Genomic DNA, 25953 nt, shown 5'->3' on the forward strand with positions numbered 1-25953 from the left:
TTTGAATTTAAAGGAAATAGGAAAAGAGTTTTTGGTTCTTTCCGTACTGATCGAGTTCTCGTTCTTCTCTTCTCCGACTCTATGTTCCATACAAATCGTACTCTCCACCCAGTTACAGTTCCCGCCATGGCCTCTACTACTACTACTAGTCTCCAAATCCCCACTTTCCTCTCCCTCAAACCACTCCCTCAGCGCCCTACCTTCGCCTTCTCCTCCCGCCCTCCACGCCGTCGTCTCACTCTCTCTCCCGCCGCCTCTCTCAAGGTAAATTACTCCCCTTTTTACCCGAGTTCCCCACTCTCTAACTTCACTGCCTGTTCGACGACATGCCTCACTCGCCTCTCTGTTTGTTTCAGGAGAATCTGGGCCGGATTGGAAAGACTTGGAACGACGTGACTAGCTTGAACAGCTGGGTTGTTCGAGACTACTACCGCCTTGTCAATTCTGTCAACTCTTTTGAGCCACAGCTACAGAGGCTCACTCATGACCAGGTTTGCTGGCTTTAATCGACTCTACTTGTTGTAAGAGATTGTTTTGGGCATTTCGAATGATGGGTTGTGTTTGTTTGTTTGTTTCTTGTAGCTTACTGCTAAAACTGCCGAGTTTCGGCGAAGATTGGGACAAGGAGAGACACTTGCGGATATTCAAGCTGGTTGCTTTCTGTCTTGAGTTTACTTGTTAGTTAGAAAGATTGTGCATTTATTGTGGTTGGATTCTCTAAGTGGTGAGTTTTTGTAGAGGCTTTTGCTGTTGTTCGTGAAGCTGCGAAACGGAAGCTTGGTATGCGTCATTTCGATGTTCAGGTATCCTATCTCTCTCTCGCACTCATTGTGCTGGCAGTCACATTTGTGGTTAAACATGGGTTTATCTACATATGAAACTTTATGTATTTTTATTAACTTGATTTTGTGACCTTCTTGTTTGTATATGGTGGTAATTTTATGCCAGATTATTGGTGGGGCGGTGCTTCATGATGGGTCCATTGCAGAAATGAAGACCGGAGAGGGAAAAACGTTGGTTTCCACATTAGCAGCATATCTTAATGCCCTGACTGGCGAAGGTGTTCATGGTATGTCTTTCGTTTTGCTCTTTTGCGCTCCGGCTTGTAAGAAGTTGCTGTGATGAACAAATTGTCATGGTATCTTAATGCTATATGCATCATGTTACAAGCTTAAGCAGATCCTTAGGTCTTCTTTTCATCTTGGAAATTGTCAAAATTACACTCCTGCCTCTCTCTTCATACAGTGGTAACCGTAAATGATTACCTTGCTCAAAGGGATGCTGAGTGGATGGGTCGTGTTCATCGCTTCCTAGGTCTTTCAGTGGGTCTTATTCAGGTAATCTCCTGTTTGTATATATGTTTTTGAGGGGTGTACTCCAATGGGCATGATTCCTAATGTCATTGCCGTAGGCACATGACATCCTTACTTTAAGACTGACTTTTACCTTCTACAAGCTAGTTATTATGACTCTCATTATAGTTGAGAGTCTAAGTGTATATAACTCCACTACCCAGAGAACAGAGTCTCAAAGTGTATATATTCTGCAAATTGCTGATATATGTTTTATTGACATGTTTCTTTTCCATCCATTCCTATTTGCAACTTAGAGAGGGATGACAGCTGACAAGAGGAGGTCGAACTATAGATGTGACATAACATACACCAATAATTCAGTAAGTCCTTTATACTGCTTGTTGATTGTCTTGCTTAAGGTTTTTCAGTGGTTGCATGCAAAGCTCTTTTCTCTTGGGGAAGCTGATTAGTAGTTATTGCACCCCCTCCAAAGAAAAAGAAGAAAATAATCGCCTTGTTTCTGATATTCCTTCATAATGAAATTATCAGGAACTTGGGTTTGACTATCTACGAGACAATCTTGCCGGAAACAGTGGAGAACTTGTTATGAGATCGTAAGTATCAAATAATTCTGGTTCATATAGTGTGTCATGGTGTTTATATTTGTATTAGTTTATTTATTTATTTTTGGAATAATTAGCTGTTTCTGTGTCAATCAGGCCAAAGCCATTTCATTTTGCAATAGTTGATGAAGTTGACTCAGTTCTTATTGATGAAGGAAGAAATCCATTGCTAATTAGTGGCGAGGTAATTCTTTCAAATTAATTTGCATTTCATTTTACTATTTGAGTACATATTTTTTAGTAGCTTAATTTTATGTTCAGAAAGTGCTCATTGTTTGGTTGGATACTTTTCTCTATCTCAGGCTAGTAAAGATGCTGCTCGCTATCCTGTTGCTGCTAAAGTGGCTGAGTTGCTTGTGCGAGGAATTGTGAGTCCATTCTCCTTCATTTTATTTTCAGATGAACTATGACTTTAGGTTGCTATTTGTTGACCCTTCACCATCAATGTTCTTTCTTTTTTCTAAATAATTATGTTGGGAAGAGTGATTTTTAATGTTTCACAATGGACTTCACAGCATTACAATGTAGAACTTAAAGATTACTCAGTTGAGTTGACTGAAGAAGGAATAGCTCTTGCTGAGATGGCTCTTGAAACAAATGACTTATGGGATGAAAATGATCCCTGGGCCAGGTAAAGAGGAATATTGAGGACTGAATAAACTCTAATTTCTGGCCATTCTATATATGGTCATGAGTTTTCATTTTGACCTTTTTATTTAGCTTTGACACCGGAAATCTGTAGATTTGTGATGAATGCGTTGAAAGCTAAAGAGTTCTATCGGAAGGATGTGCAATATATTGTCAGAAATGGGAAGGCTCTCATAATCAATGAGGTATAATTAAGATTTTTAGAAAGTATTATAGCATAAAAAAAAAAGTATATAATGCATCATAATTATAGGTACCTTTAATTGTAGACCTGTAAATTATACATATTGCCATTCTTATGAATCATGAGTATTTCTGAGATCAAAATATTGTTATTTCATTAATGATGCATTTTATAGACAAGTACAGATTTAAGTATCATTGAATTAGAAAACTAAAAGTCTTATAATATTTGCAGCTCACTGGCAGAGTCGAAGATAAGAGAAGGTGGTCTGAGGGTATTCATCAAGCTGTGGAGGGAAAAGAAGGTTTGAAGATTCAGGTATGTCTTAAAGTGTGACAGTTGATGCCTCTGTGTGTGTGTTTTTTTTTTTTTTTTTTTTTTTTTGTAATATACCATCCTGGTTCAAGTTGTAATTTCAGTTTACTTCTTAGGCTGATTCGGTTGTTATCGCACAAATCACATATCAATCTCTGTTCAAGCTCTACCCAAAGCTATCAGGGATGACTGGCACTGCAAAAACTGAAGTATGTATATTTATATGCATTCTGACATTTTATATTTGTGCGGAATTTTCTGCTAACTTATACGTATAATGCATATGTTATTTAAAGTTTCCATTTAATCATTTCAGGAGAAAGAGTTCTTGAAAATGTTCCAAACACCAGTTATTGAAGTACCAACAAATTTGCCAAACATTCGTAATGATTTACCTATTCAAGCTTTTGCGGTAATATTCCTCAAGTTTGTCTGATTTCCATACCTGCACTGAAAGTATTTTCATTAACTTAACATAAAGTTCGGGATCTGTATTATTTTAGACTGCTCAGGGGAAATGGGAATATGTTCGTCAAGAAGTGGAATACATGTTCAGGCAGGGGCGTCCTGTTTTGGTTGGCACCACCAGGTAAGTATAATGTAATATGTTTAAATTGTTGCATATGGTTTCATGTGATTTTAAGATAATCTGCTGTTGTGTTATATCATTTTTATGTTTCAGAAATCATAAACTCTAATGGAATATGGAAGCATATAGGTTGTGTATTTGATGTGCAACAAAGCATTATGATACCTGTTATAACATGCAGAGGCACAGCTGTATCTCTTTCATAAGTATATTGGTCATCTTCATGTTTTGAGTTTGTAAGAGTTCAGCAGATTTCATTACTATGATCTCTCATCTTCTTAATGCAGTGTTGAGTATTCTGAACACCTGTCTGATCTGTTGAGGGAACATAACATCCCACACAATGTTCTAAATGCACGGCCCAAGGTTTATTAATATTTAACTGAACCTGCCCTAGTTTTTTCAGGTTGTTATTATAATTGTATCTCATTAAAGTTGTGTTTGTTTACTGTTCTCATCAGTATGCTGCAAGGGAGGCTGAAATTGTTGCCCAAGCTGGACGAAAACATGCCATTACTCTTTCTACTAATATGGCTGGCAGAGGCACTGACATAATCCTAGGGGGGAATCCTAAAGTAGGTGGCTATATTAATTGTTAATTTATTCAAAGTGCGTTTTAGTAAAAGCATCATTACATTATTTCCAGGTTCTATTAAATATGGAACACATACTGGTTTCATGCATGCACATCCTTGATCCTTGTATCTAAAGTATCCTTGTGTAGAGCCTGTGTGGATAAGTAGAAACTAAAAACTTAAAAAAGAATTTTATGAATTTAATGCCTTGCATTCTTGGTAATGATTGAAGATGCTTGCAAAAGAAATCATAGAAGACAGTTTGATTTCATTCCTGACACGAGAAGCTCCTAACATTGACATAGATGGAGAGGCAATTTCACAAAAGGTGATCAATTCTACTTGCTGTAAGTTGCAGACGAAAATGATCCTGTTTCTAATCAATCATTTATTGTAGGTATTGTCAAAGATTAAGGTCGGTCCATCATCATTAGCTTTGCTGGCTAAGACAGCGTTAATGGGTTTGTGGCTATTCTCTTACTAGTAAATATTTTGTGCTTGTATTAGATATATTGTGATTGCATATTAGGAATTTATGTATTATTTATTAATTGTGCAGCTAAATATGTTGGCAAAAATGAAGGGAAGAGTTGGACATATAAGGAGGCAAAATCCATGATATCAGAGTCTGTGGAAATGAGTCAATCAAGAAATTTGAAAGAGCTAGAGAGGCTTGTTGATGAACAGTCTGAGATATACCCTCTTGGCCCTACAATAGCACTTGCTTATCTGTCAGTTTTGAAGGATTGCGAGGTACACTGTTTCAAAGAAGGGTCTGAAGTGAAAAGACTTGGGGGACTTCATGTGATTGGAACATCTTTGCACGAGTCTCGTAGAATAGATAACCAGGTGGGCTATTGGCATTCATCTTTCTATTTTATTTTATACATGTATCAAGCATTTACTTACGAAATATCAGTTTTGGGGTGACTTTGGATTTGATATGCAACCATCCAATTTCAGCTTGGGAGTTGCCAGGAGTTCTCCTCTCTTTCCTTTGAAAATTTTCATATTAATTTTCATGATTGCTTGTTCTCTCATTAGCTAAAGATATCTGCTTCCATGCATACAATTGATATCTTTAACCTGGACAATTACATTATATATATATTATTATTGTTTTTCTGTCTTGCTTCCATATTTAATGTGACTTTTATTATTATGGTCATGCCCTGTTATAGCTTCGTGGCAGAGCAGGAAGGCAAGGTGATCCAGGATCAACTCGATTTATGGTGAGGTAAGTCAACCTCCTGATTGAGACCCATTCAGACGTGCATATATATGCTTGCACGAAGGTTTGATCAGTGGGTGGAAAGCATCTATAGTCTATTAATGCTTACTGAAAATAAATAAAAAGATAAATGTGGTTAAGTTAAGCCATCTCTGTTCTTCTGACTTAACCTTCCTTTATCTTTATCGTTAGCAAAACCAAACTGTCAGAGTGACTGGTGGAGTTTTGACTAAGAAAAATAGTGCTTCTCAAATGAGAGGGATATCGACACTTATTGTTCTATTTTCAGGACTGTAGCTTAACACTTATGCCCATGATGAAGTTTTTGAAAGGTGCCACACCTTATTATTTGTGCTTTTTATGTAACAGCTTGCAGGATGAGATGTTTCAAAAGTTTAATTTTGATACTGAGTGGGCTGTGAGACTTATTTCAAAAATTACTGATGATGAGGATGTACCAATTGAAGGTGATGCCATTGTGAGACAGGTAATTTCCTATGGCATGTCGATGATGAATTACTACACACTCTCTGTTTCTAACCAACTTGTACTATTGCAGCTCCTGTCCCTGCAAATTAATGCTGAAAAGTACTTTTTTGGCATAAGAAAGAGCCTGGTTGAGTTTGATGAAGTATTAGAGGTATGATTAGAAATAATGTCTTTATTTGAAGTACCAAGTGCTTACTATAATCACTGTTATTTAGGTTTGAAATTTCTTCATTGGCCAGCAGTATAGACTTTGTGATTCTTTTACTTCCCTGAGGATAAACCATCAGTTGTGTTGACTAAGTGAATAAACTACTAAATCAGGGAGATCTGTATTATTAGTTAGCAATCTATAAATAAGGCATCTTGTATGCTAATGCGTGCATAAATTGAAAACGAAAAAAAGATGGAAAATCTATAAATTGGATCAACAGGTTTATGAGTCTTGCTTTCCTGCTCATGAAGTTGTTCTGTTCCTTTTTTCAGGTGCAGAGAAAGCATGTTTATGAACTTCGGCAGTCAATTTTAACTGGTGATAATGAAAGTTGTTCCCAGCATGTATTCCAGTAAGTATCTAGATCTCAGTGAATTTATTCTTGCTGCATACCCTGATATATCAACCAATTCTTATAGCACTTTGTATGATAGATTGCCTGTTCTTGAAAGTGAGTTAATCTAAACAGTGGAGAGCAATTAAAATATATAGCTCTACTTTCATCTATAACTTTCAAGGCAATCTCTATAAAATAGCTTTTGAAGCTGCATGTTTTAGTGGTTATACATACTTTAGTATCATCAGTAGACCTGTGTTATATTGACAAAGTGCAAAGATATAATGCAAAGTTATAGACATAGACTAATCATGGAGAAAAATGAATGATTAATAACTGTAGCTTAGCTACATTTTCTTCCTTTAACTAAACTCGCCTACTTAATATGCATTTTGCATCTATTAAATTTATTGCAGCACCTTTATTATAATTTGACTTGATGAAACTTGGTAATAGGTACATGCAAGCAGTGGTAGATGAAATCGTATTTAAAAATGTTGACGCCTTCAAGGTAGTTTGAGATTTTATATATATGATGTATATACTTTTTTTTTTTGTGGGAACTGTTGTATGATCAAGTCCACTAATTTATATTACTAATCCCAACTGCTTAATAGCATCCAAGAAAATGGAGTTTAAATAAGCTTTTGAAGGAGTTTATGGCAATTGCTGGGAAACTATTGGATGGTGAGCTGATAGATTATTAATGTTTGTTTTGCATTTCTTGGTTTGTTTAACATAAATTCTCATGGAAGAACTTTTCCAGATTCATTTGCAGGAATTACTGAGGAAGCTTTGTTAGAATCTCTTGCGCAGTCACTTGAACTGAACTTTAAAGATATTGATGACATTCACCTTCCAAACTTGCCAAAACCTCCAAATGCCTTCAGAGGTATCCGCAAGAAGAACTCTTCATTGAAACGTTGGCTTGCTATATGCTCGGATGATTTGACCAAGTGAGTGAACTCTAATTCTCGTGTGTATGGTTCCCCCCTTTTTTTTGTTTAATTACGTGTTGTTTCTGTTTTGTTTCTTTCTTTCTTTTCATTCATGCAAGCTTATGAGTTTTGTGATCTTCCAATGAAGGAATGGAAGGTACCATGCTACTACTAACCTCCTCCGCAAGTACCTTGGAGACTATTTGATTGCTTCATATTTGGATGTTGTTCAAGACTCTGGTTATGATGATACATATGTGAAGGAAGTTGAAGTAAGAATGTTTCATGTCAGCTAAGACTGTATCCTTGTTTTCATAGAAATTTTCTTAGACACTTTTTTTCTTTTGAAAACAGAGAGCAGTTATTGTGAAAACCCTTGATTGTTTCTGGAGGGATCACCTTGTAAACATGAACAGGCTAAGTTCAGCGGTATTCTATAATCTTTGGTTCATTAGGTTTCAATTTCATCATCCATAGTTAAAGACTTACATGATTGTTTGGCAGGTGAATGTAAGGAGTTTTGGGCACAGGAATCCTCTTGAAGAATACAAGATTGATGGTTGTCGATTTTTCATATCTATGCTTAGTGCAACACGAAGGTTGACTGTAGAGTCACTTTTGCAATATTGGTCCTCCCCAATGGAGTCTCAAGAAATTTTTGTATCATGAAGTATTAGTTAATCACACATTTAAATGTAAGTACTCTGATTTGCATTTCTCTTGCCTGCACTTTACTATCTATTCACACGACTCCAGCCATAGTCTATACCATGGCCGCCAATTTAATTTTGTCTTGCCCTCACCAAAATTAAATAACTTTTTCTTTAATTTTTCAACAGCTATGGCTATAAAGAATTCATACTGTGGTTGTATAGTCATGGTGATTGTTTGGATGGTTGCTTGAAGGAACCATGGTTTGTATCTTGGTGGGCTAGTATGTCAACCAAACTGATCTTGCCTGGTATGAAGTGTGTTGCTCTTATCCCTCAGCTTCATTATATGAAGAGTATTGAACTTGTAACCTTTTCCATAGGTAGATTGATATTTATGTTTTCCCTTGCTAACAAATATATTTATAATAGTTTCACATACATTGTTTTGTAAAGAAGTAGTTTTGGGTGGATATCAAGAATTCAAGACCAATTGCTGATGATGTTGTATTTTCCAGGATTGGACCGACAAGTGCACTGTTTCATTGAAGAAGGCAGCAGGTTTTTGCTGAGGAACAGAGGAATTGGAACTGCAATGAACACCTTGATTGGAGTGGAGCAAACTAATTGACTTTGCATTTTATGGAATACACTTCAACTCTTTTTGCAATTGGGTGTCATCTGTAGCCATCCATTCCCAACCTTCTCATGCCTTTTCCCTTGCTGTACATATATTATTGACAGACCATGTTTCCTCTGTAGAGCACTCGATTGTGTGCCAGATTGTTAATCTTTCCCCGCCTCTATGCAATTGTGTATTCAATTATTTTTGGAAGTGAAAAGAGCATTACTATGAAGTATGAACAGGCATTAAAGCCATTTTGAAATAGCAATCATCTTCAGACTTTTGGTATAAACTATCTCATGTACTAAGCTTAACCTGATGTCAAACGAAAAGAGATCATGTATTCTTTTGGATTTGATCAGTGTCATAATAAATTTGGAATTTGGAACATGATAGAGTATAGCTTTCTTTCCTACTTAGTGGTGTGACTGCGGATGCTGATTGTTTCCATTTTGTACATCAATGTTTCTTACAGGTCCTTTGTACCATTTCCTAGCATCCAACGCCCACCAGACCATCACTAGTGTCAAAACAACACCCAGGGCCACTGGTGCATAATTGAAAGTTTTCCATCGAATAGGGTAAGAAGTCGGCAATAGGAAGACTGAACAGGTATAACATATCCAGAGGAAAGCCACCAAGCAAACTGGCCGCCTTGCTCTACCCAAATAATAGGGTCCTGGTTTGAAGTTCTCTTCAGCCATCACCAGCCTAGCAAAGATTGGTACAGCATAACCTCCCACCCAGCCAATGGTGCTAATTGAAAGGATGGCTATGAATACTATGTCCATTTTCAAGATGGGTAATCCGAGAAGCATAGTGATGGCAGCGCAGAGCCACACAGCATTTGTTGGAACCTTGTTCCTCGGGTTTACTTTTCTCCACACTGGTGAAAAAGGCATACATCCATCCCTTGATACAGCATAAACCTAGGAGTAGAACACATTAATGTTAACTTTTAGATTCACAAAAGAGAAAAATGCTTTAGGGTTTAGAGTTTCGGTTTTTCTTACTACTCGGGCAGCAGTAGTGGTGACAGACAGCCCACAAAAGAAGAAGGAACCCCAGATAATAAACATGAAAATCACAGCTCCAGTGGAATTATGATACCTTCCATAAAATGCATCATATATTATCTGTGCTGGTACAAGTACACCAGCAGTCTCATTGTCTGCACTGTATAAATAGTCCAGATCCTGCATCAAGAATAATGGTAGGATAAGGATCTAATTCGTCGTCGCCTTTAGCTTTGCCTTTCTCTAGATCATTACCTGGATGCTGAAAGTGAGAGCTAAGTAATAAGCCCAACCAAACACTGATATTATCCCAATACTGGAGAGAATAGCTATAGGTCCAGTTTTATCTGCACCTTTTGTCTCTTCCGTAAGATGAGCTGCAGCATCATATCCATACAGACAGTAATTGCTCAGAAGCACTGACAAAACCACTGCATAAGGTACGCTAGATATCCCAGTCGACTCGGGAGATGTTTCAAAATGAGTGAAGACAGAAGAAGCTGTTTGTGTTGACGATGCCACCAGAGGCAGCATTATAATCACAAGCAAACCACCAATCACCTGTATGTTAGAAGGAGCTAGGGATCAGTATTAACCTACTTAAAAGATTCAAATTTTCTGTTGAGACTAAGGAAAGGTTCCATATATGTGCCGAAACAATGTGTGACTTGCGAAATTAGCAAGAAATTGAAAGTTGAAGAACAGACCTGCCACCATATGGAGATTATGTTAAGCAATGCTATGAATTGCAGAGCGAAAGTGTTTAGTACTGCCCAAATGAGGGTTATGCCCATATACATGCACACAAAGACACTCCTTGAAGCAAAATAGCCTCCACCCTTGTTTGTCCCAGTGGCTATAAGAATGAACATCTGAAATGCTTGTGTTGCTGAATATGCCTAAAGGGGAAAAACAAAATCTCATAACTGATTAATCAATTGCCTGAATATTTATTTCTGATATCATATTCATTAGTTCATTATCAAGTGCCTGAAAATTTATTTCTGATAATACCTGAGCGCCTATTGCAGTTGTCAGACCAATTATCTCAAGCCAAGCACAGCACCATGAAGCAAATGGGCCCCACCTGGGTCCAGCCAAATGGGCAGCCCAGAAATAAAGAGAACCTGTGGTCTGGCCAATGTTTAGAGCAACCAAGTCATCTCAGAAACTACTAATAGTCTAATACGTACTACTGTTAAATTTCTATGAGGGATGTTGAATCTTATGCAGAGTAGAAGGAAAGATATGGATGTGTTTTTGACCAAGGAGCTCCTTTTTTCAACATGAAGGAATTTTTGTTTCTTATTCCATACAATCTACGAACAAATAAAATACTGTCACATCAGTTGAGATTTTAAAAGTTCACGTAATATGTAAGACATTTTTCTTTCAACTGTCAAAGCTAAATGATTCTTGTTCCGAGTAAGAATAGCATAGGGGCAATGCATACCGGGAAAGAAGAACAAATTTCAGCCATGGCTATTCCGACAAACCATGTGAAGAAGGTGACAACTAACCATCCCCATATTAAAGTTGCAGGACCTGCATAACGCAAGCTTTGGCCATAGAGAGGTGTACCAGTGAACACTGACATGCATGAAAATGTTATTGCAAGTGTCTTGAACAACGTCTGCAGAAAACCCCATGTGAAAAAAGTTCGAAAACATAAGATTATTTGACAGTTATAAATCCAAATCCAAATCCAAATCCAAATTGAGGTAAACTAAAAGAGAGATTACCATTTCCCTTCTGAGTTCTTGCTTGTAACCAAGCTCATTGAGACGCTTTTCTCCGGAATCCATTTCCAAAACATATTGAGTCATTCTGATATCCTCCTCTCAAAGACTTCTATCAGTATCTTGCTATGTTATATAATCATGCATGGAAAGAAAGAAAGAAAAAAAAAAATATATATATATATATATATATATCTTGAAACCCAAATCAATGACTTCTTTGAATCTGGAGTAAGAATGTGAAAGACGAAAGCTCTTAGTGGTGAGCTGTAATAGTGCTACTACCTATCATGTTTGCAATTGAATAATATTTTTGGTTTCTATTTGATATGACCAAATCAAGCAGAAAATATGGTCAACATTTAACACTAAAGTTACAATAGATTAACACTGAATCCGAGACTTATTTGCTGCTCACATCACTCATGACAAGGCCTAGCATCACTTAGTTCTTGTTTTTACTTGCTTCAGTCCAAGTAATGAATGCATATAAGCAAAAGCAGCTAGAGAGTTTGAATTACTTCTTCAGTTGGTCCAAATTCTAATAGAAAAACTAAGTTTGACTTTTCTGTGTGTATATTTGCAGATTCAAGGCTGAAATAGACAGACATGTTGAAGGAAGTCGACATCATATGTGCCTCTTCAAACTAGGGTTTAGTTCTAGAGTTGTAATAGGAGAGAAGGTTCTAGATTTCCTAATTATATTCGGATTCTATTTCCTTGTATGACAAGATTATGTACTTTGTAAATCCCTATATAAAGGGCTCCTATTATCAATAATAGAATACACACACAATTCTCCCATCAATTCTCTCTGCAATTTCGATTTACTTAAACACATTATCAGCACGAGCCCTAACCCTAGCCCTAAAAACCAAAAAGCTGCCGCAAACCCTAGCAAACCCTAACACCTGAAATTTCTTTCACCAAAAACTGCCGCAAGCTCCTAGCCCTTGCTGGCCATACCGTGCGCTGCTCCCGCAGCCCTTGAGCACCCGTGTGCCACCTACTGCCCCTGCAACATCGTCGCACGCCTGCTGCCCCTGCAGCACAGCAGCACGCTCGTTCCTGTGCAGATCAGCCTGTTTGCACGCCCCGAAACATTTCGGGACCTCAGATAAAATCCTTCCTTCATCAAAGTTGTTCGTCTCTGGCTCTTTTATCTGACTTCCAAATTTCAGTCCTATTGGAGTCGTTTTGAGACATGTACACCATTCGAAGTGGGAGCTGTTCAGAAGCGAATCTGCTCCGAATTTCAACAAGTAAGTTTTAAAGATTAAAGTTCCTGCTTTCTTGTCTTTTAAATTCCTTTATTTTCTGCAGGATTTGCAATATACGAACATGGGTTCGATTATTCAATAAGCGGAATTGTGGGGATTCACGCTAAACGGACTAAGAGCGTTCGTAATCAATGAACTAAGAGTGTTCATAATCTTCGGACTAAGAGCGTCCGCAAGCATCAATTTTTTACCATATTAAACATCATTGTTTCGGTCTAATCCAAATATTCTTGAAAATTGATTTCTTGGTAGCATAGCTCGGAAATCTTATTATTTTAGGGCCCGTTCGGTATCATTTTGCGATACTGTTTTTTATTTTACGAATTCAAAAACTTATGTAATTTGCGTTCCGTGCATTAAATTTGAAAAACAGGGAAAACAAATTTTAGGAAACAATTCAGGAATGATGAATAAATATGGAAAATGACTTTTTGACGTTTTCCTTGTTTCCTGAAAACAACCCACCCTACAATTAGAGAAAGTGATTTATTTTTATTTTTTTACTTTTAAGCACATAGATCCACAAACTCTTCTCCTCTCTTTCGATCTTTCTCTCTTTCTCTTCCACAATTTCCATTGAGATTTATCCTCTCTTCTCATGATCTCATCTACTTTATCTGCTGTTTTAACTTTCTTCTTCCCCGTCTTTTTCAATCAATTGAAACTTGTAGAATCATGCAGTGGAGAAGAATGAAGGATTTAGAAAATTCCTCTTTCATGTGTTAGATCTAATTTATATGGATGATTTAGGGTGAAAGCTTCGGCATTTTATGCTTCAATATAATTAGATTATCTCATGGGCTAGAGAAATTAACAATTAAGGTTGAGACATTTGATTGAATTATCGTTTTGAACTAAAGATTCAGGAGCTTGCAATTTCATATGATATATTTTATAAACAAAATTGAGGGATTTGGTTCTTCTTGTTCAATCTCATTCACAATACTCTGTTTAAAAGCTCATAACAACCAATAAAGGATTCATGATCAATACAAACAAAATAGTCAATCTTTCATGATTACTGAAGAAAAAAAAATAGAGCTTCAGATTATATAAACTGAGAGCTACAATTTTTTTTTTTTTTTGAAATGATAGATATGTTTTTAATATTTCAAATTTTGAAATACTTGTGCCAAACATGTATTTACATCTTAAAAACTTGTAGTTTAATTCCCTGTTTTCATTCTACAATCCAGTATTACAAAAATAATTTCATAAAACGTTACAGGTTAGTTTTTGTGGAAGTTTTTACTCCGAAACTAATCTATTCTCCTTCGTTTTTGAATGTCGAATGCAAACGTGCAAAAACTCAACTTCACTAAACCAGATTCAAATAACATTGGTTATCACCGATGGGTGAATAACGTCAAGAATCACCTCACTACTAGTGGGATTCTGTGGAGAAGAGCACACAGAATAAAGATTAATTGAGAAAATCCTCTCAACCTTCCCCGTCTCAGCGCTAATGATTGCCAAGAAATATAGGCTTGTGTGCAATGCTAGACGGATCACAAGGTTTCATCAACTTATGTCAGTTACTGAGTAAGCTGATAACATACTCGTGAAAAACTATAATTCAAAGGCCCGTTGGAACTAAGAGCGTTCATGAGGCGAATTATAAATTGCGCACCTAAAGGAGGGCGCAAGGAGCGGAACCCTAAAAGTTAGGGGACAACAAAATGGACGTGTGGGTCCATACAACCGCCCTACAAAGGAAGGAAAACCGCGAGATACGCGGACACGTGGCAACATTGGCCAGCGTGGGAGAGACAAAACAGGGGCCGTCGGTAGTGGTGGTGTCGCCACCAACGTCCATGGAAGATGTCCAAATGCACAAGGTGCATCTCAATTAATAGGTGAGGTAATGCTATAGATGGGAATCTTTAAAGCATTGATTTAAGCACTAGAATGCGAGTGGAAAAACAAAGTTGCACAATACAAGTGTATAAAGATATGAGAGAGCATGAGGCTCATCTCGCAGCTAAAGGAGATGATGGAAATGACAATGACGTCAATCTCATATTACAGACTTCAAATTTGGCGAGGAAAACAACCATGTTGATGCCGCAGATTTTGATTAAATAGTCCATTTATTTTCCAAGAATTATGTAATGGCAATTATGCCTTAATCAATAAATGACAATTTTATATTAACTCTTTCTCAAGTGGCGCATCCAATGAAGTATGATGTCTAGGAAAGTGATTGAGATTAATGGTACTTAAGAGAGCCTCGCTCCACCGACATCTCTCTCTACTTCCCTGGTCATATTTGATTGGAGTTACCAAACGGATTGAGTGACTACGATTTGTCTAAGTTTGATTTTTATTTTGGATTAGACTTTGGTTAAGAAACTTTGATGTAATCATTGGCTATTAATAAAGTGTCGATTATTTTACTTAATGTCTTGGACATACCTTAATTCGAACTTTATTTGAAAGATATAAAAGCCAATGGTTTTCATGTGGAAACACATTGTGAGAATGGACAAGAGCTCCTTTGCATCACCTCTAATGACTATTAGAGAAACTTATGTGTCGCTCTAGTGGGTTGTATGCAACCACTATTCGAGTCATTGAATCCAACCATGTCATGAGAGATGACTTATGGGATTCTGATCACATATAGGCTTTGGCACGACCGTTTGGGACACCCAGGTCATGATATGATGATCCGTGATACTAAAGACTTCAAACAGACATCTCTTCTTCAGAACGAAGAGAAGTGAGAATCAAAAGTTGATTCAAAGAGAGCATTGCACCGCCACCGAGCCTTGGGGCGCCGCCACCATGCACCACCGGCCGGCCAACGCCGGCGCCGTGATCCCCCTGCGGCAAAATCATGGCTTTGACGCCATGTATGGAGACTTGGCTCCTCTCTCTACTTCTCAAAGTAAATTGTGACATTGTGGCTCAACCAAAACCTTCATTGGTTGATTATAAGGCCAATCTTTCGTTCTGTAAAGCCTGTTTTTTTTAGGATCAAGACCATCCTATGCAAAGGACACTAAAGAAATAATTACATTCTTACATAGAATCCAAGGGGATTTTGTGGATCGATTCAACCAACTTGCAGACTGCTTAGATGTTTTATGGTGTTGGTTAATGTGCGGACACGCTGGTCACGTGTCGCGCTATCATCCACTTGTAATGCTGCTTATGATGAACTCCTAGCCCAGAACATATGGCTACGGGCTCACTACCCAGATCATCTCATTCAATCAATTTGACTTGATAATGCTAGAGAGTTTACATCGAAAATTTTCGATGACTATTGCATATCATTGGGTATTGATATCAAGTATCATATTCCCATGTACACACCCAATTGGTCTCGCGGAAAAGCCACCATTAAAAAACTACGATGGTAGCCGGATTTTGGTAATGCGCACCAATATTTCCGCTTGGGTTATGCAATATCGCATGCAGCTATGCTAATTCGTCTACGACTCATAGCAGCCACTCAACTTTTATTTGCGTTACAGCTAGTGACTGGGTTCGAGCCTAATATCTCGTACTTATGCATATTTGAGTGTGCGGTTTATGTGCTAATTGCGCCGCCACAGCGCATCAACATGAGTCATTGCAACGAATGCATATATATATTTGTGTTGGACATAAGTCTCCAACTATAAGTCCGCTATGTAAAACCCTTGACAGGCGATCTCTTTTTCGCTGGATTTGCGAATTGTCACTTTGATGAGACAGTCTTCCCTTCGTTAGGGGGAGATTAGAACAATAATGTTCAACATGAATTGTCGTGGTCTGTCCCCACTATGTCTCATCTTGATCCCCTAAAAGTGACGAGATCACATATACCTGCTGCAAACATGTCTGCAAGGATTGATGTCCCCACAAGAGGACATGGTGCCACCCAGAGGAGATGGGTATGGCACCACTACCATGGATGGTGGTATGGTGATGCCACAAAGATGGCATAATGGCGTCATAGGCCATGGGTTCCGCTAGAGAGCGTAGGAGACCCATAGGTTCGATGGATTCTCGCCCTAGAAATAGAGCGAGTTTGGCACAACTTGATCCATTGATCATTGATACTCAAAATCCGTCTCATGAGAATATTCTGGATTGTGGTTATGTCCAAGAGACATCGTTGGGGGACGCCTCAATGTTAGAACCAATTCCTAAGAATATAGAGATCTCTATGAATTACACTAGTGTACATGAAGACGTGGAATTATTGATACCAATGACATCGAACCTTACTCCGTTGAAGAATGCCAACGTAGTGAAAATTGGCCTAAATGGAAAGATGCGATCCAGGTTGAATTAGATTCACTAATGAAGAGGAAGGATTTCGGGCCTGAGATGTCAACACCTCCTAACATAAAACCTGTTGACATTAATAGGTCTTTGTTAGATAGCGTGATGAGAAAAAGAGATGATAATCTCGCCTTATGGCGCAAGGCTTCTCACAAAACTCTCTGGAATCGACTACGAGAAGACATATTCTCTCGTAATGGATGTCATTGCACTCCACTACCTTGTCAGTTTGGTAGTTTCCGAATAACTGAACATGCAGCTTACGAATGTGGTCACTACGTATCTCTATGGGGATCTAGATACGGAATATAATGAAGGGTCTTGTGTACTTCATTTACCCAAATCAAGTGGCTTTTGACCACGGAGCGCGTTTGCAATGAGGGTGAAACGCTCACTAAAGTGACTACTTGATTGGGAAGGGATATGATGAACTATGCCCCTGCGTTTTCATGACAAGTTCTGGATTTGCAATTGTCACGGTTTATGTTGATAAACATAATTGGAACCCTTGAGAGTTAAGGGAAACCGCTGAACACCTGAAATCCGAGTTTGAGATGAAGGACTTTGGGAGAACACGGTTTTGTCTAGATTTAGAACTTGTATACCGTGTTAATAAATGCTTTGCATTTTGATAAAGTCAAAGATGCACTCCCATGGTCGTCCGTAGTCTTGACCCTAAGAGGGATACGTTTCATCCCAGGGATGATGACGAAGACCTGTTAATTGGCAGAAGTGTCTTACCTAAGTGCAATAGGCGCATTATTGTACTTAACACAATACAAGACTGGACACCTCATTTGTTATGAACTTGTTGGCTAGATGTAGCCCTGCGCCAACGCAACGCCATTGGACTGGTATAAAGACAATCTTTCGTTACTTAAAATGTACGATAGATATGGGCTTGTTCTATCCCTGCAGAGAGAAAAGAATGACAGAAGAATGAGAACGGATCTCATTAGCCCAAGTAGCGCCGTCCAAGACGCCGTGACCGGCAAAGCCGCCGCCACCAACGGTGGCCCGCGTCATCCTCCTCCCTTAATCAAAACCATGATGATGTTTTGATAGATTTTGCTGATGTAGGGTATCTCTCTGACCCTCACAAATGTCGTTCCCAGACCGGTTATGTCTTTACCATGGGAAGCACCGCGATATCTTGGAGGTCTACAAAGTAGACCCTTGTTGCTATTTCCTCAAATCATGCAGAGATTATTGCTCTACATGAAGCCGTGCATGAATGCATATGGCTAAGGTATGTAATTAGACACATTCGAGGAGCTTGTGGTTTGAAGTCTACCACAGATGAACCTATATGCATTTATGAAGTGAGCAAATGAAATTAGGTTTCATCAAGGGCAACAGCACCAAGCATATATCGCCTAAGTTCTTTTACAATCAGCAACAACATTAATCACTTCTAAAGATTGAAGTGAATCAAATCCGATCAGAGAATAATGTAGCGGACTTATTCACTAAGTCGTTACCTAAATCCACCTTCGAGAAACATGTGAAGAGCATCGGATTGAGAAAGATTATCCGAACTCCCATGATTGTAGCAATCAGGGGGAGATATTGACATCAGGGGGAGGTATGATGTCTACATGTTCGATCTCGAACAGTGAAGGACGTGTTGTGCTCTTTTTGTCCTTCGACCAATGTTATTTTTGTCCCACAGAGTTTTTGTTACCTGGCAAGGTTTTTAGTGAGGCAACGATCAAAGCGTCATCGACTCATCACCAAGTTTGAACGGCACAAGGGGGAGTGTTGAAGGAAGTCGACATCATGTGTGCCTCTTCAAACTAGGGTTTAGTTCTAGAGTTGTAATAGGAGAGAAGGTTCTAGATTTCCTAATTATATTCGGATTCTATTTCCTTGTATGACAAGATTATGTACTTTGTAAATCTCTATATAAAGGACTCCTATTATCAATAATAGAATACACACACAATTCTCCCATCAATTCTCTCTGCAATTTCCATTTACTTAAACAAAACAAAATTAATAATACGTACACTCCAGTGATACCGGTCATTTTGTTTTATGCAGCATGTTCTTATTATCAAGGAAATGTAAACTCAGTTTCTGCTCCAAAACTAAAGTGTGTGCAGTTGAAAAGCTTGAATTCTAGTTTCATACAACATAGGCCTTTTTTGCTGATATATATTTATATATACAGAGAAAATTCAAACTTTGGTTATTATTTATTAGTATTTGGACCAACTGAAATGCAAACTCGTTTCTCTTCTAGTCTATTCCTAGGACACAAACAAGAGCAAGAGGTGCCATGCCAGAAGATGTCATCAGAGACAGAGAAAAGTCACAGATTCTGTTGGAATCTGTTGTAAACTTTAGTGATAAATCTTGACCAAGTAACACTAGAGATTTTCTGCACTTGCTTCTTTCAATTAGGAATCGTGGGGATCAAAACCGTAAAACAACCATCTCGCATTGAGCAAGTGGTTGTATATAGACAGATCATCATATAGTCAACATTCAATTCATTCAATTCTACAAGGCACAACTACCAATTTTAGGATGATGAAAATGTTATTATATGCGTGACTAACTAGTAGAGCATGTGCACGTACCACTAGAGAGAGTCCTTGTCTTCCACTTGTTAATTATGATTAGATTCCAATTTTCCAGTAAACAATGCAGTCCTAGCCTCTAACTAAGCCGGAGATTCAACACACTATCAAAAATTCAAAACCACAAGCCTTAACTATACTCAACTATCCAACTCAAGAATTTGATACACATACATTCGACCGAAATCTGTACTGCAAAATGGATTCTGGAGAAAAGCGTCTGAATGAGCTTGGTTATAAGCAAGAACTGAGGAGGGAGATGGTATACTTTTCTCATTGTTTATCCTTCTTTCCAATTTGGGTTTGAAGTACTAGCTAGAGTCTGATCCTTTTTCACTTTGGTTTATTTCTTCTTTTATATGTAGACGCTGTTGAAAACACTGGCAATAACCTTTTCATGCATATCAGTATTTTCTGGTACACCTCTCTATGGCCAAAGCTTGCGCTATGCAGGTCCTGCGACCTTAATATGGGGTTGGATAGCTGTCACATTCTTCACATGGTTTGTTGCAATCGCCATGGCTGAGATTTGCTCCTCTTTCCCAGTATGGATTACATTGTTTTGCTCGTCTTTATATAGTTTTCTTACAAATTAAGTAGTTAATTCTCATCTGAACAATATTGAAAAATTTGCGGTACATTAATGTATTGTTATATCAATGGTAGATGGTAGACCAATTCTTTGCAAAAGTAGAGCAGCTCCCTACTATTGTAAACTATGTTGAGATCAAGCCAAGCTAGTCTACCGATGCATGAAGTCTTCTACATCTATATCAAACTAGTCTACTTAATGTATCAGTACATTAATGTGTCCTAGACAAACTCCTAATTGTTTTAGAATACTGAAAGTAAAGAGACTCGATCGAGAATAGTTGTTTCTTTCATTGATAATAGGAGATAGAGGATACAAGCAGTACAATTTCTTTGAGTACAAGAAATCTTGAATTAAGACTAGGAATCTAAAGTAATCTTCTCCTATTACAACAATGGAAAAGTAATCATAGTTTGGTAAGGCACACATAAATCGAATATTATGATTTGGTATTGAAGTTTTTGCTTAATTTCTGAACATCTTTACCTCAGACCACTGGTTCTCTTTACTTCTGGGCTTCCCATTTGGCTGGACCCAGGTGGGGCCCGTTTGCTTCGTGGTGCTGTGCTTGGCTTGAGACCATTGGCGTGATATCTGCAATAGGTGCTCAGGTACTGAAACCATTTTTGTCTTGATCGAATGGATGCAGCACTTGAAAGCAGTGTACTAATTTGAATAATTTCTTGTATAATTTTTTTTTTCTGCCCTTTTAGGCGTATTCTGCATCACAAGCATTGCAGATGATCATCCTTATAGCCACAGGAACAAACAAGGGTGGAGGCTATTTTGCAACAAAGGAAGTTTTTTTGTGCATGTATGTGGGTCTAATCATCATATGGGCAATACTAAACACATTTGCCCTACAAGTGATAGCATTTCTCAACATAATTTCCATATGGTGGCAGGTATATATGCTAGCTCTCTTCAACTATTCTGTTTTCTTGCTACATTAATAATTGCTATAAAAGTTTACTGACCTCAGTCAATTACTATGCAGGTACTTGGTGGTTTGCTTGTGATTATAATGCTTCCTCTGGTGGCACAGACGACACAGTCAGCTTCTTATGTCTTCACACATTTTGAAACTTCTCCTGAGTTGACTGGGATATCTAGCATACCTTATGCAGTGATTTTATCAGTTCTTCTGAGCATCTACTCTCTATACGGTTTTGATGCTGCAGCTCATCTTACTGAGGAGACGAAAGGTGCAGATAGAACTGGTCCTATAGCCATTCTATCTAGTTTTGGGATTATATCAGTGCTTGGTTGGGCTTATTACATAGCTCTCACATTCAGCATCCGGGTATGCTCTTGAAATATTTGTTTCCTGATCACTAAAGGAACTGGTTTGTTAAATTCTTAAAAAAAAGTTGATTATTAATGCAGGATGTGGACTATTTGTACAATGTAGACAATGAGACTGCTGGTGCACTTGTACCAGCACAGATAATATACGAAGCATTCTATGGGAGGTTTCATAATTCAAACGGAGCTGTGGCTTTCCTCTGTATCATCTGGGGTTCCTACTTCTTTTGTGGGTTGTCAGTTATCACCACAGCTGCCCGAGTAGTAAGAAACACCAAAACTCGATCTTAGCTCTAAGTTGTCATGAAAATTCCAATTACTGTTCGAGTTCAATTTCTAAGATTTTCCTAGCTAGGAACAAATGAAGCATTGTCACATCACTTGGGATGGTAGCATTACTCTAAATTTTATATTTATTTTGCTCCTAGGTTTATGCTCTATCAAGGGATAATGGCATCCCCTTTTCACCAATTTGGAGGAAAGTGCACCCAAGAAGCAAGGTCCCAACAAATGCAGTGTGGCTCTGCGCAGCCATCGGTATCCTGCTAGGATTACCCATCTTGAAACTTGACTTGGTATTCACAGCCATCATTTCAGTTAGTACAATTGGTTGGGTGGGTGGTTATGCAGTACCTATTTTTGCTAGGCTGGTGATGGTTGAAGAGAAATTCAAAGCAGGACCCTTCTATTTGGGCAGAGCAAGCAGGCCAGTTTGCTTTGTGGCCTTTGTGTGGATATGTTATGCATGTTCTACCTTCTTATTGCCAACTTTCTATCCTCTTAGATGGAAAACTTTCAATTATGCACCAATTGCTCTCAGTGTTGTTTTGACACTGATAATGATTTGGTGGGTTTTGGATGCAAGGAAATGGTTCGAAGGACCTGTGAGAAACATTGATTTACCAGAGAGAAACTATGAGAATCCTCTCATTCAGACAAATGACCAGAAGTAGCGAAGAAAGAGGTTCTACTCTAGCTCATCATGTTGTTTAATTTTCTTTAGGCTTGAACTGGATAAGTGCATTGTACATTCAATTGAAGAAGGCTGCATGTTGTTGGGGATGAAAAGAGGAACAACTGCAATAGTGTAAATGTGTAAGCCATAACTAGTATTGCAGCCAACCAATTTGTCATCTCTAAATTACATGGATCAAACTTGATCAGTATAAGGATTAGCAGAAAAGGTTGTCTTGTTAAAGCGCTCCAAATCTGTTAGAATAAAGCTCCCACCAAACCAACATTTTTATGCCTTTTCCATATGGCCGGATTAATTCATCTTCTTTCACCACATATGAGTGTGCTCTTTCGTGTATATTTTCATAATCAAAAGACCATCGTGCATTAACCGAGACATTCTGAAGTAGCAATCAGCTTTAGACTACCTTGTGAAATTTCCCATGTACTAAAAGTCTAAAACCTGGTGTCAATCGGAGATATCATGTTTTCTTTTGTGATGAGTACTGTTACAAACTATGAAGTTTGGTTGAGAATATTACTCCAATGCATGGCTAAATATTACTTATTATTTCCAATGAAGAAGGTGTTTCATTAATGAAAGTTGAACTAATTTCCTGTTTCTACTTGTTTCCATTTTGTTCATCAATGTTTCTTACAGGTCCCTTGAACCATTTCCTTGCATCCACAGCCCACCAAAACATTACTAGTGCCAAAGCAACACCGACAGCAACTGGTGCATAGTTGAAATTTTTCCACCTAAGAGGGTAGGTAACCGGCAATAGGAACACTGAACAGGTATAGCATATCCACAAGAAGGCCACCAAGCAAACTGGCCTGCTTGCTCTACCCAAGTAGAAGGGTCCTGGTTTGAAGTTCTCTTCGGCCATCACCAGCCTAGCAAATATCGGTACAGCATAGCCCCCCACCCAGCCGATTGTACTAATGGAAACAATGGCTGTGAATACTGCTTCAATTTTCAAGATAGGTAATCCAAGCAGCATACCAATGGTAGCACAAAGCCACACAGCATTTGTTGGAACCTTGTTCCTCGGGTTTACTTTCCTCCAGATTGGTGAAAATGGGATACATTTATCCCTTGATATGGCATAAACCTAGGTGTCAACAAATAGTGTTAATGTTTAGTTTCAGAAAAGAATAGAGGAATGGTAAAAGGGTCAAAAGTTTCAGATTTTCTTACTACTCGAGCAGCACTAGTGACAACAGACAGCCCACAAAAGAAAAAGGAACCCCATATAATGCATAGAAATACCACAGCTCCAGTTGAATTCTGATACCTTCCATGGAATGCATCGTATATAATCTGTGCTGGCACAGATACACCAGCAGTCTCATTGTTTGTACTATATAAATAGTCCAAATCCTGCATTAAGAATTATGCTCTAATGAGATAAACTAGTTATGTCCATTTAACTTGATGAAAAAGCAAAGAAGGTGCATTACCCTTATGCTGAAAGTGAGAGCTAAGTAATAAGCCCAACTAACCACTGATACAATCCCAATACTAGATAAAATAGCTATCGGACCAGTTCTATCTGCGCCTTTGGTCTCCTCTGTAAGATGAGCTGCAGCATCATAGCCGTATAGACAGTAGTTGCTCAGAAGCACTGATAAAATAACTGCATACGGTATACTAGATATTCCAGTTGACTCAGGAGATGTTTCGAAGTGAGTGAAGACATAAGAAGCTGTTTGTGTTGAAGTAGCCACCAAAGGAAGCATTATAATCACAACCACACCACCGAGTACCTGTATTTGAGGGAGAGAGGTCAGTTTTAAGCCTACTTGATACACTTGAATCAATAGTCTTGAGAAATGCTCTCTTAGCAGATAATTTGACATGTTACGTTGCTAGACTGTTAATGTAGATCAATTGATCATGTTAAATCAGTCTGGCGACATCACATACCGGATATATGTGAAGAGAACACTAATCCTTTCGTTTACATGATGCAAATGTTAAAATGCATGCAGAATAGAGATTATGTTGAGAATTCCTAGCAGACCTGCCACCATATGGAGATTATGTTGAGAATTGCTATCACTTGTAATGCAAAGGAGTTTAGTACTGCCCAAATGATGATTAGACCCAAATACATGCACAAAAACACACCCTTTGATGCAAAATAGCCTCCACCCTTGTTGTTCCCGGTGGCTATAAGAATGATCATCTGTAATGTTTGTGATCCGGAAAATGCCTGAATCGAAGAAAAGAAAATGAAAATCGTAACACATATTAAATTACCATCATATATATGTTGATCATCAATTACCTAAAACTCATTGCTGTAATATTCATGCCAAACAGGAAGGAACTATAACTATATATACTTTATACTTATATAGAGTTATAGACTATAGTGCTAGTACCTGCGCACCTATTGCAGATATCAAACCGATGGCTTCGAGCCAAGCACAGCACCATGAAGCAAATGGACCCCACCTGGGTCCAGCCAAATGAGCAGCCCAGAAATAAAGAGAACCTGTAGTCTGGTCAATGTTCAAAGCAACGACCAAGGTCAGCTTATAGACCCAAACTTTCAGAATTGAAAAATGAAGTTGAATTCACATTCCAAATTTTCAGATGGTAACTGTACAAGGGAAAAGCAAAGATGGTGGTGCAATGCATACCGGGAAAGAAGAGCAAATTTCAGCCATGGCGATTCCGACAAACCATGTGAAAAATGTAACAACTACCCAACCCCATATCAATGTTGCAGGACCTGCATAACCCAAGCTTTGGCCATAGAGAGGTGTACCAGTGAACACTGACATGCATGAAAATGTTATTGCAAGTGTCTTGAACAGTGTCTGTAGAAAACCAAGTGGAAAGATTAGTTATTTGATACTAAAATGGAAATCATGGAGTTCTCATTATGGCAATATCGGTGAGGCCTGAACACCGAACCGTTGGGTCTATTGCGTTACTGTGTCAATGTTGAGACACTTACTTACGAAAAAGAAAGTTAAGACGATTTTCCAACGATGGAAAACTCCTAGTATGATGCATATGATGCATATACTAAAACTTCCAATGTGGAATTAATTCTATACTCTCTCAACCAAAATCTTAGATTACCATTTCCCTTCTCAATTCTTGCTTGTATCCGAGCTCATTGAGACGCTTTTCTCCTGAATCCATTTCTTAAACCTGTTGATCCATTCTGAAGAACTCCTCTAAATTGGACCTGTATCAATATCTTGCAATGCTACTTATCAATGGAAAGAAAAGAAACTATTTTCCAGTGAATTTGTCCTGAAAATCACAATAATGAAGCAATTAATTATGCTGCAATGGGAGTGAAATCTGCATATAACGTAGATATTGATTTATACTGGTGTATTAGATAATCAAAAGAGTTTACAGTAAAGTTAACAGATTACACTGAAGAATCTGAATCTCGGACTTATTTGATTCTCTCATGTATTTAGCTTGCTCATAGTCATGACTTTTGCTCTTGTATTTAACTCTT

General features: G+C 38.1%; 4 protein-coding genes across 5 annotated transcripts; 2 read left to right on the top strand and 2 right to left on the bottom strand.

Moving 5' to 3' along the window:
• The first annotated feature begins 10 nt into the window (after window positions 1-10).
• Window positions 11-9110, top strand: LOC133739666 (protein translocase subunit SECA2, chloroplastic). 2 transcript variants are annotated; one of them, XM_062167451.1, is made up of 33 exons: window positions 11-264; window positions 357-491; window positions 583-652; window positions 739-803; window positions 949-1069; window positions 1246-1337; window positions 1610-1675; window positions 1845-1909; window positions 2015-2102; window positions 2221-2286; window positions 2434-2549; window positions 2661-2751; window positions 2985-3068; window positions 3182-3274; window positions 3382-3477; window positions 3569-3654; window positions 3942-4020; window positions 4116-4229; window positions 4462-4557; window positions 4627-4690; window positions 4789-5078; window positions 5411-5466; window positions 5830-5947; window positions 6020-6100; window positions 6433-6512; window positions 6954-7008; window positions 7115-7184; window positions 7264-7453; window positions 7584-7707; window positions 7790-7864; window positions 7940-8130; window positions 8275-8468; window positions 8604-9110. In XM_062167451.1, exons 1-31 carry the CDS (start codon window positions 82-84, stop codon window positions 8102-8104), a joined length of 3174 nt encoding a protein of 1057 aa, XP_062023435.1. In that variant the 5' UTR covers window positions 11-81; the 3' UTR covers window positions 8105-8130; window positions 8275-8468; window positions 8604-9110. The 2 variants fall into 2 exon arrangements, with proteins under 2 accessions (XP_062023435.1, XP_062023434.1); XM_062167450.1 differs by having other exon boundaries at window positions 8275-8396.
• LOC133739667 (amino-acid permease BAT1 homolog) lies at window positions 8662-11619 on the bottom strand. The gene is made up of 7 exons (XM_062167453.1): window positions 11469-11619; window positions 11180-11359; window positions 10741-10860; window positions 10434-10625; window positions 9982-10287; window positions 9724-9906; window positions 8662-9639 (listed from the first exon to the last, which is right to left on the bottom strand). Exons 1-7 carry the CDS (start codon window positions 11550-11552, stop codon window positions 9127-9129), a joined length of 1578 nt encoding a protein of 525 aa, XP_062023437.1. The 5' UTR covers window positions 11553-11619; the 3' UTR covers window positions 8662-9126.
• A 7915-nt stretch (window positions 11620-19534) lies between these two features.
• LOC133735581 (amino-acid permease BAT1 homolog) lies at window positions 19535-22793 on the top strand. The gene is made up of 7 exons (XM_062162983.1): window positions 19535-19870; window positions 19974-20153; window positions 20692-20811; window positions 20914-21105; window positions 21198-21503; window positions 21587-21769; window positions 21934-22793. Exons 1-7 carry the CDS (start codon window positions 19808-19810, stop codon window positions 22456-22458), a joined length of 1569 nt encoding a protein of 522 aa, XP_062018967.1. The 5' UTR covers window positions 19535-19807; the 3' UTR covers window positions 22459-22793.
• A 205-nt stretch (window positions 22794-22998) lies between these two features.
• LOC133741160 (amino-acid permease BAT1 homolog) lies at window positions 22999-25796 on the bottom strand. Its single transcript, XM_062169108.1, has 7 exons — window positions 25560-25796; window positions 25112-25291; window positions 24851-24970; window positions 24487-24678; window positions 23924-24229; window positions 23661-23843; window positions 22999-23574 (listed from the first exon to the last, which is right to left on the bottom strand). Exons 1-7 carry the CDS (start codon window positions 25620-25622, stop codon window positions 23083-23085), a joined length of 1536 nt encoding a protein of 511 aa, XP_062025092.1. The 5' UTR covers window positions 25623-25796; the 3' UTR covers window positions 22999-23082.
• Window positions 25797-25953: the final 157 nt, after the last annotated feature.

The sequence above is a fragment of the Rosa rugosa genome, chromosome 3 (assembly GCF_958449725.1).
Source record: "Rosa rugosa chromosome 3, drRosRugo1.1, whole genome shotgun sequence".
NCBI classification, from domain to species: Eukaryota; Viridiplantae; Streptophyta; class Magnoliopsida; order Rosales; family Rosaceae; genus Rosa; species Rosa rugosa.

Bases quoted from the DNA above. Each gene is read 5' to 3' on its own strand.
- LOC133739666 (XM_062167451.1), top strand. From the start codon at position 82: ATGTTCCATACAAATCGTACTCTCCACCCAGTTACAGTTCCCGCCATG. The intron at 1,910-2,014 runs GTAAGTATCAAA...TGTGTCAATCAG, and splicing joins GGAGAACTTGTTATGAGATC to GCCAAAGCCATTTCATTTTG. The intron at 5,467-5,829 runs GTAAGTCAACCT...TTTATGTAACAG, and splicing joins TCAACTCGATTTATGGTGAG to CTTGCAGGATGAGATGTTTC.
- LOC133739667 (XM_062167453.1), bottom strand. From the start codon at position 11,552: ATGACTCAATATGTTTTGGAAATGGATTCCGGAGAAAAGCGTCTCAAT. The intron at 11,360-11,468 runs GTAATCTCTCTT...GGTTTTCTGCAG, and splicing joins AAGAACTCAGAAGGGAAATG to ACGTTGTTCAAGACACTTGC. The intron at 9,907-9,981 runs GTAATGATCTAG...TTCTTGATGCAG, and splicing joins CTCTCACTTTCAGCATCCAG to GATCTGGACTATTTATACAG.
- LOC133735581 (XM_062162983.1), top strand. From the start codon at position 19,808: ATGGATTCTGGAGAAAAGCGTCTGAATGAGCTTGGTTATAAGCAAGAA. The intron at 21,504-21,586 runs GTATGCTCTTGA...TTATTAATGCAG, and splicing joins CTCTCACATTCAGCATCCGG to GATGTGGACTATTTGTACAA. The intron at 21,770-21,933 runs GTAAGAAACACC...TTTTGCTCCTAG, and splicing joins TCACCACAGCTGCCCGAGTA to GTTTATGCTCTATCAAGGGA.
- LOC133741160 (XM_062169108.1), bottom strand. From the start codon at position 25,622: ATGGATTCAGGAGAAAAGCGTCTCAATGAGCTCGGATACAAGCAAGAA. The intron at 24,971-25,111 runs GTATGCATTGCA...AACATTGACCAG, and splicing joins AAATTTGCTCTTCTTTCCCG to ACTACAGGTTCTCTTTATTT. The intron at 24,679-24,850 runs GTACTAGCACTA...TCTTCGATTCAG, and splicing joins TATCTGCAATAGGTGCGCAG to GCATTTTCCGGATCACAAAC.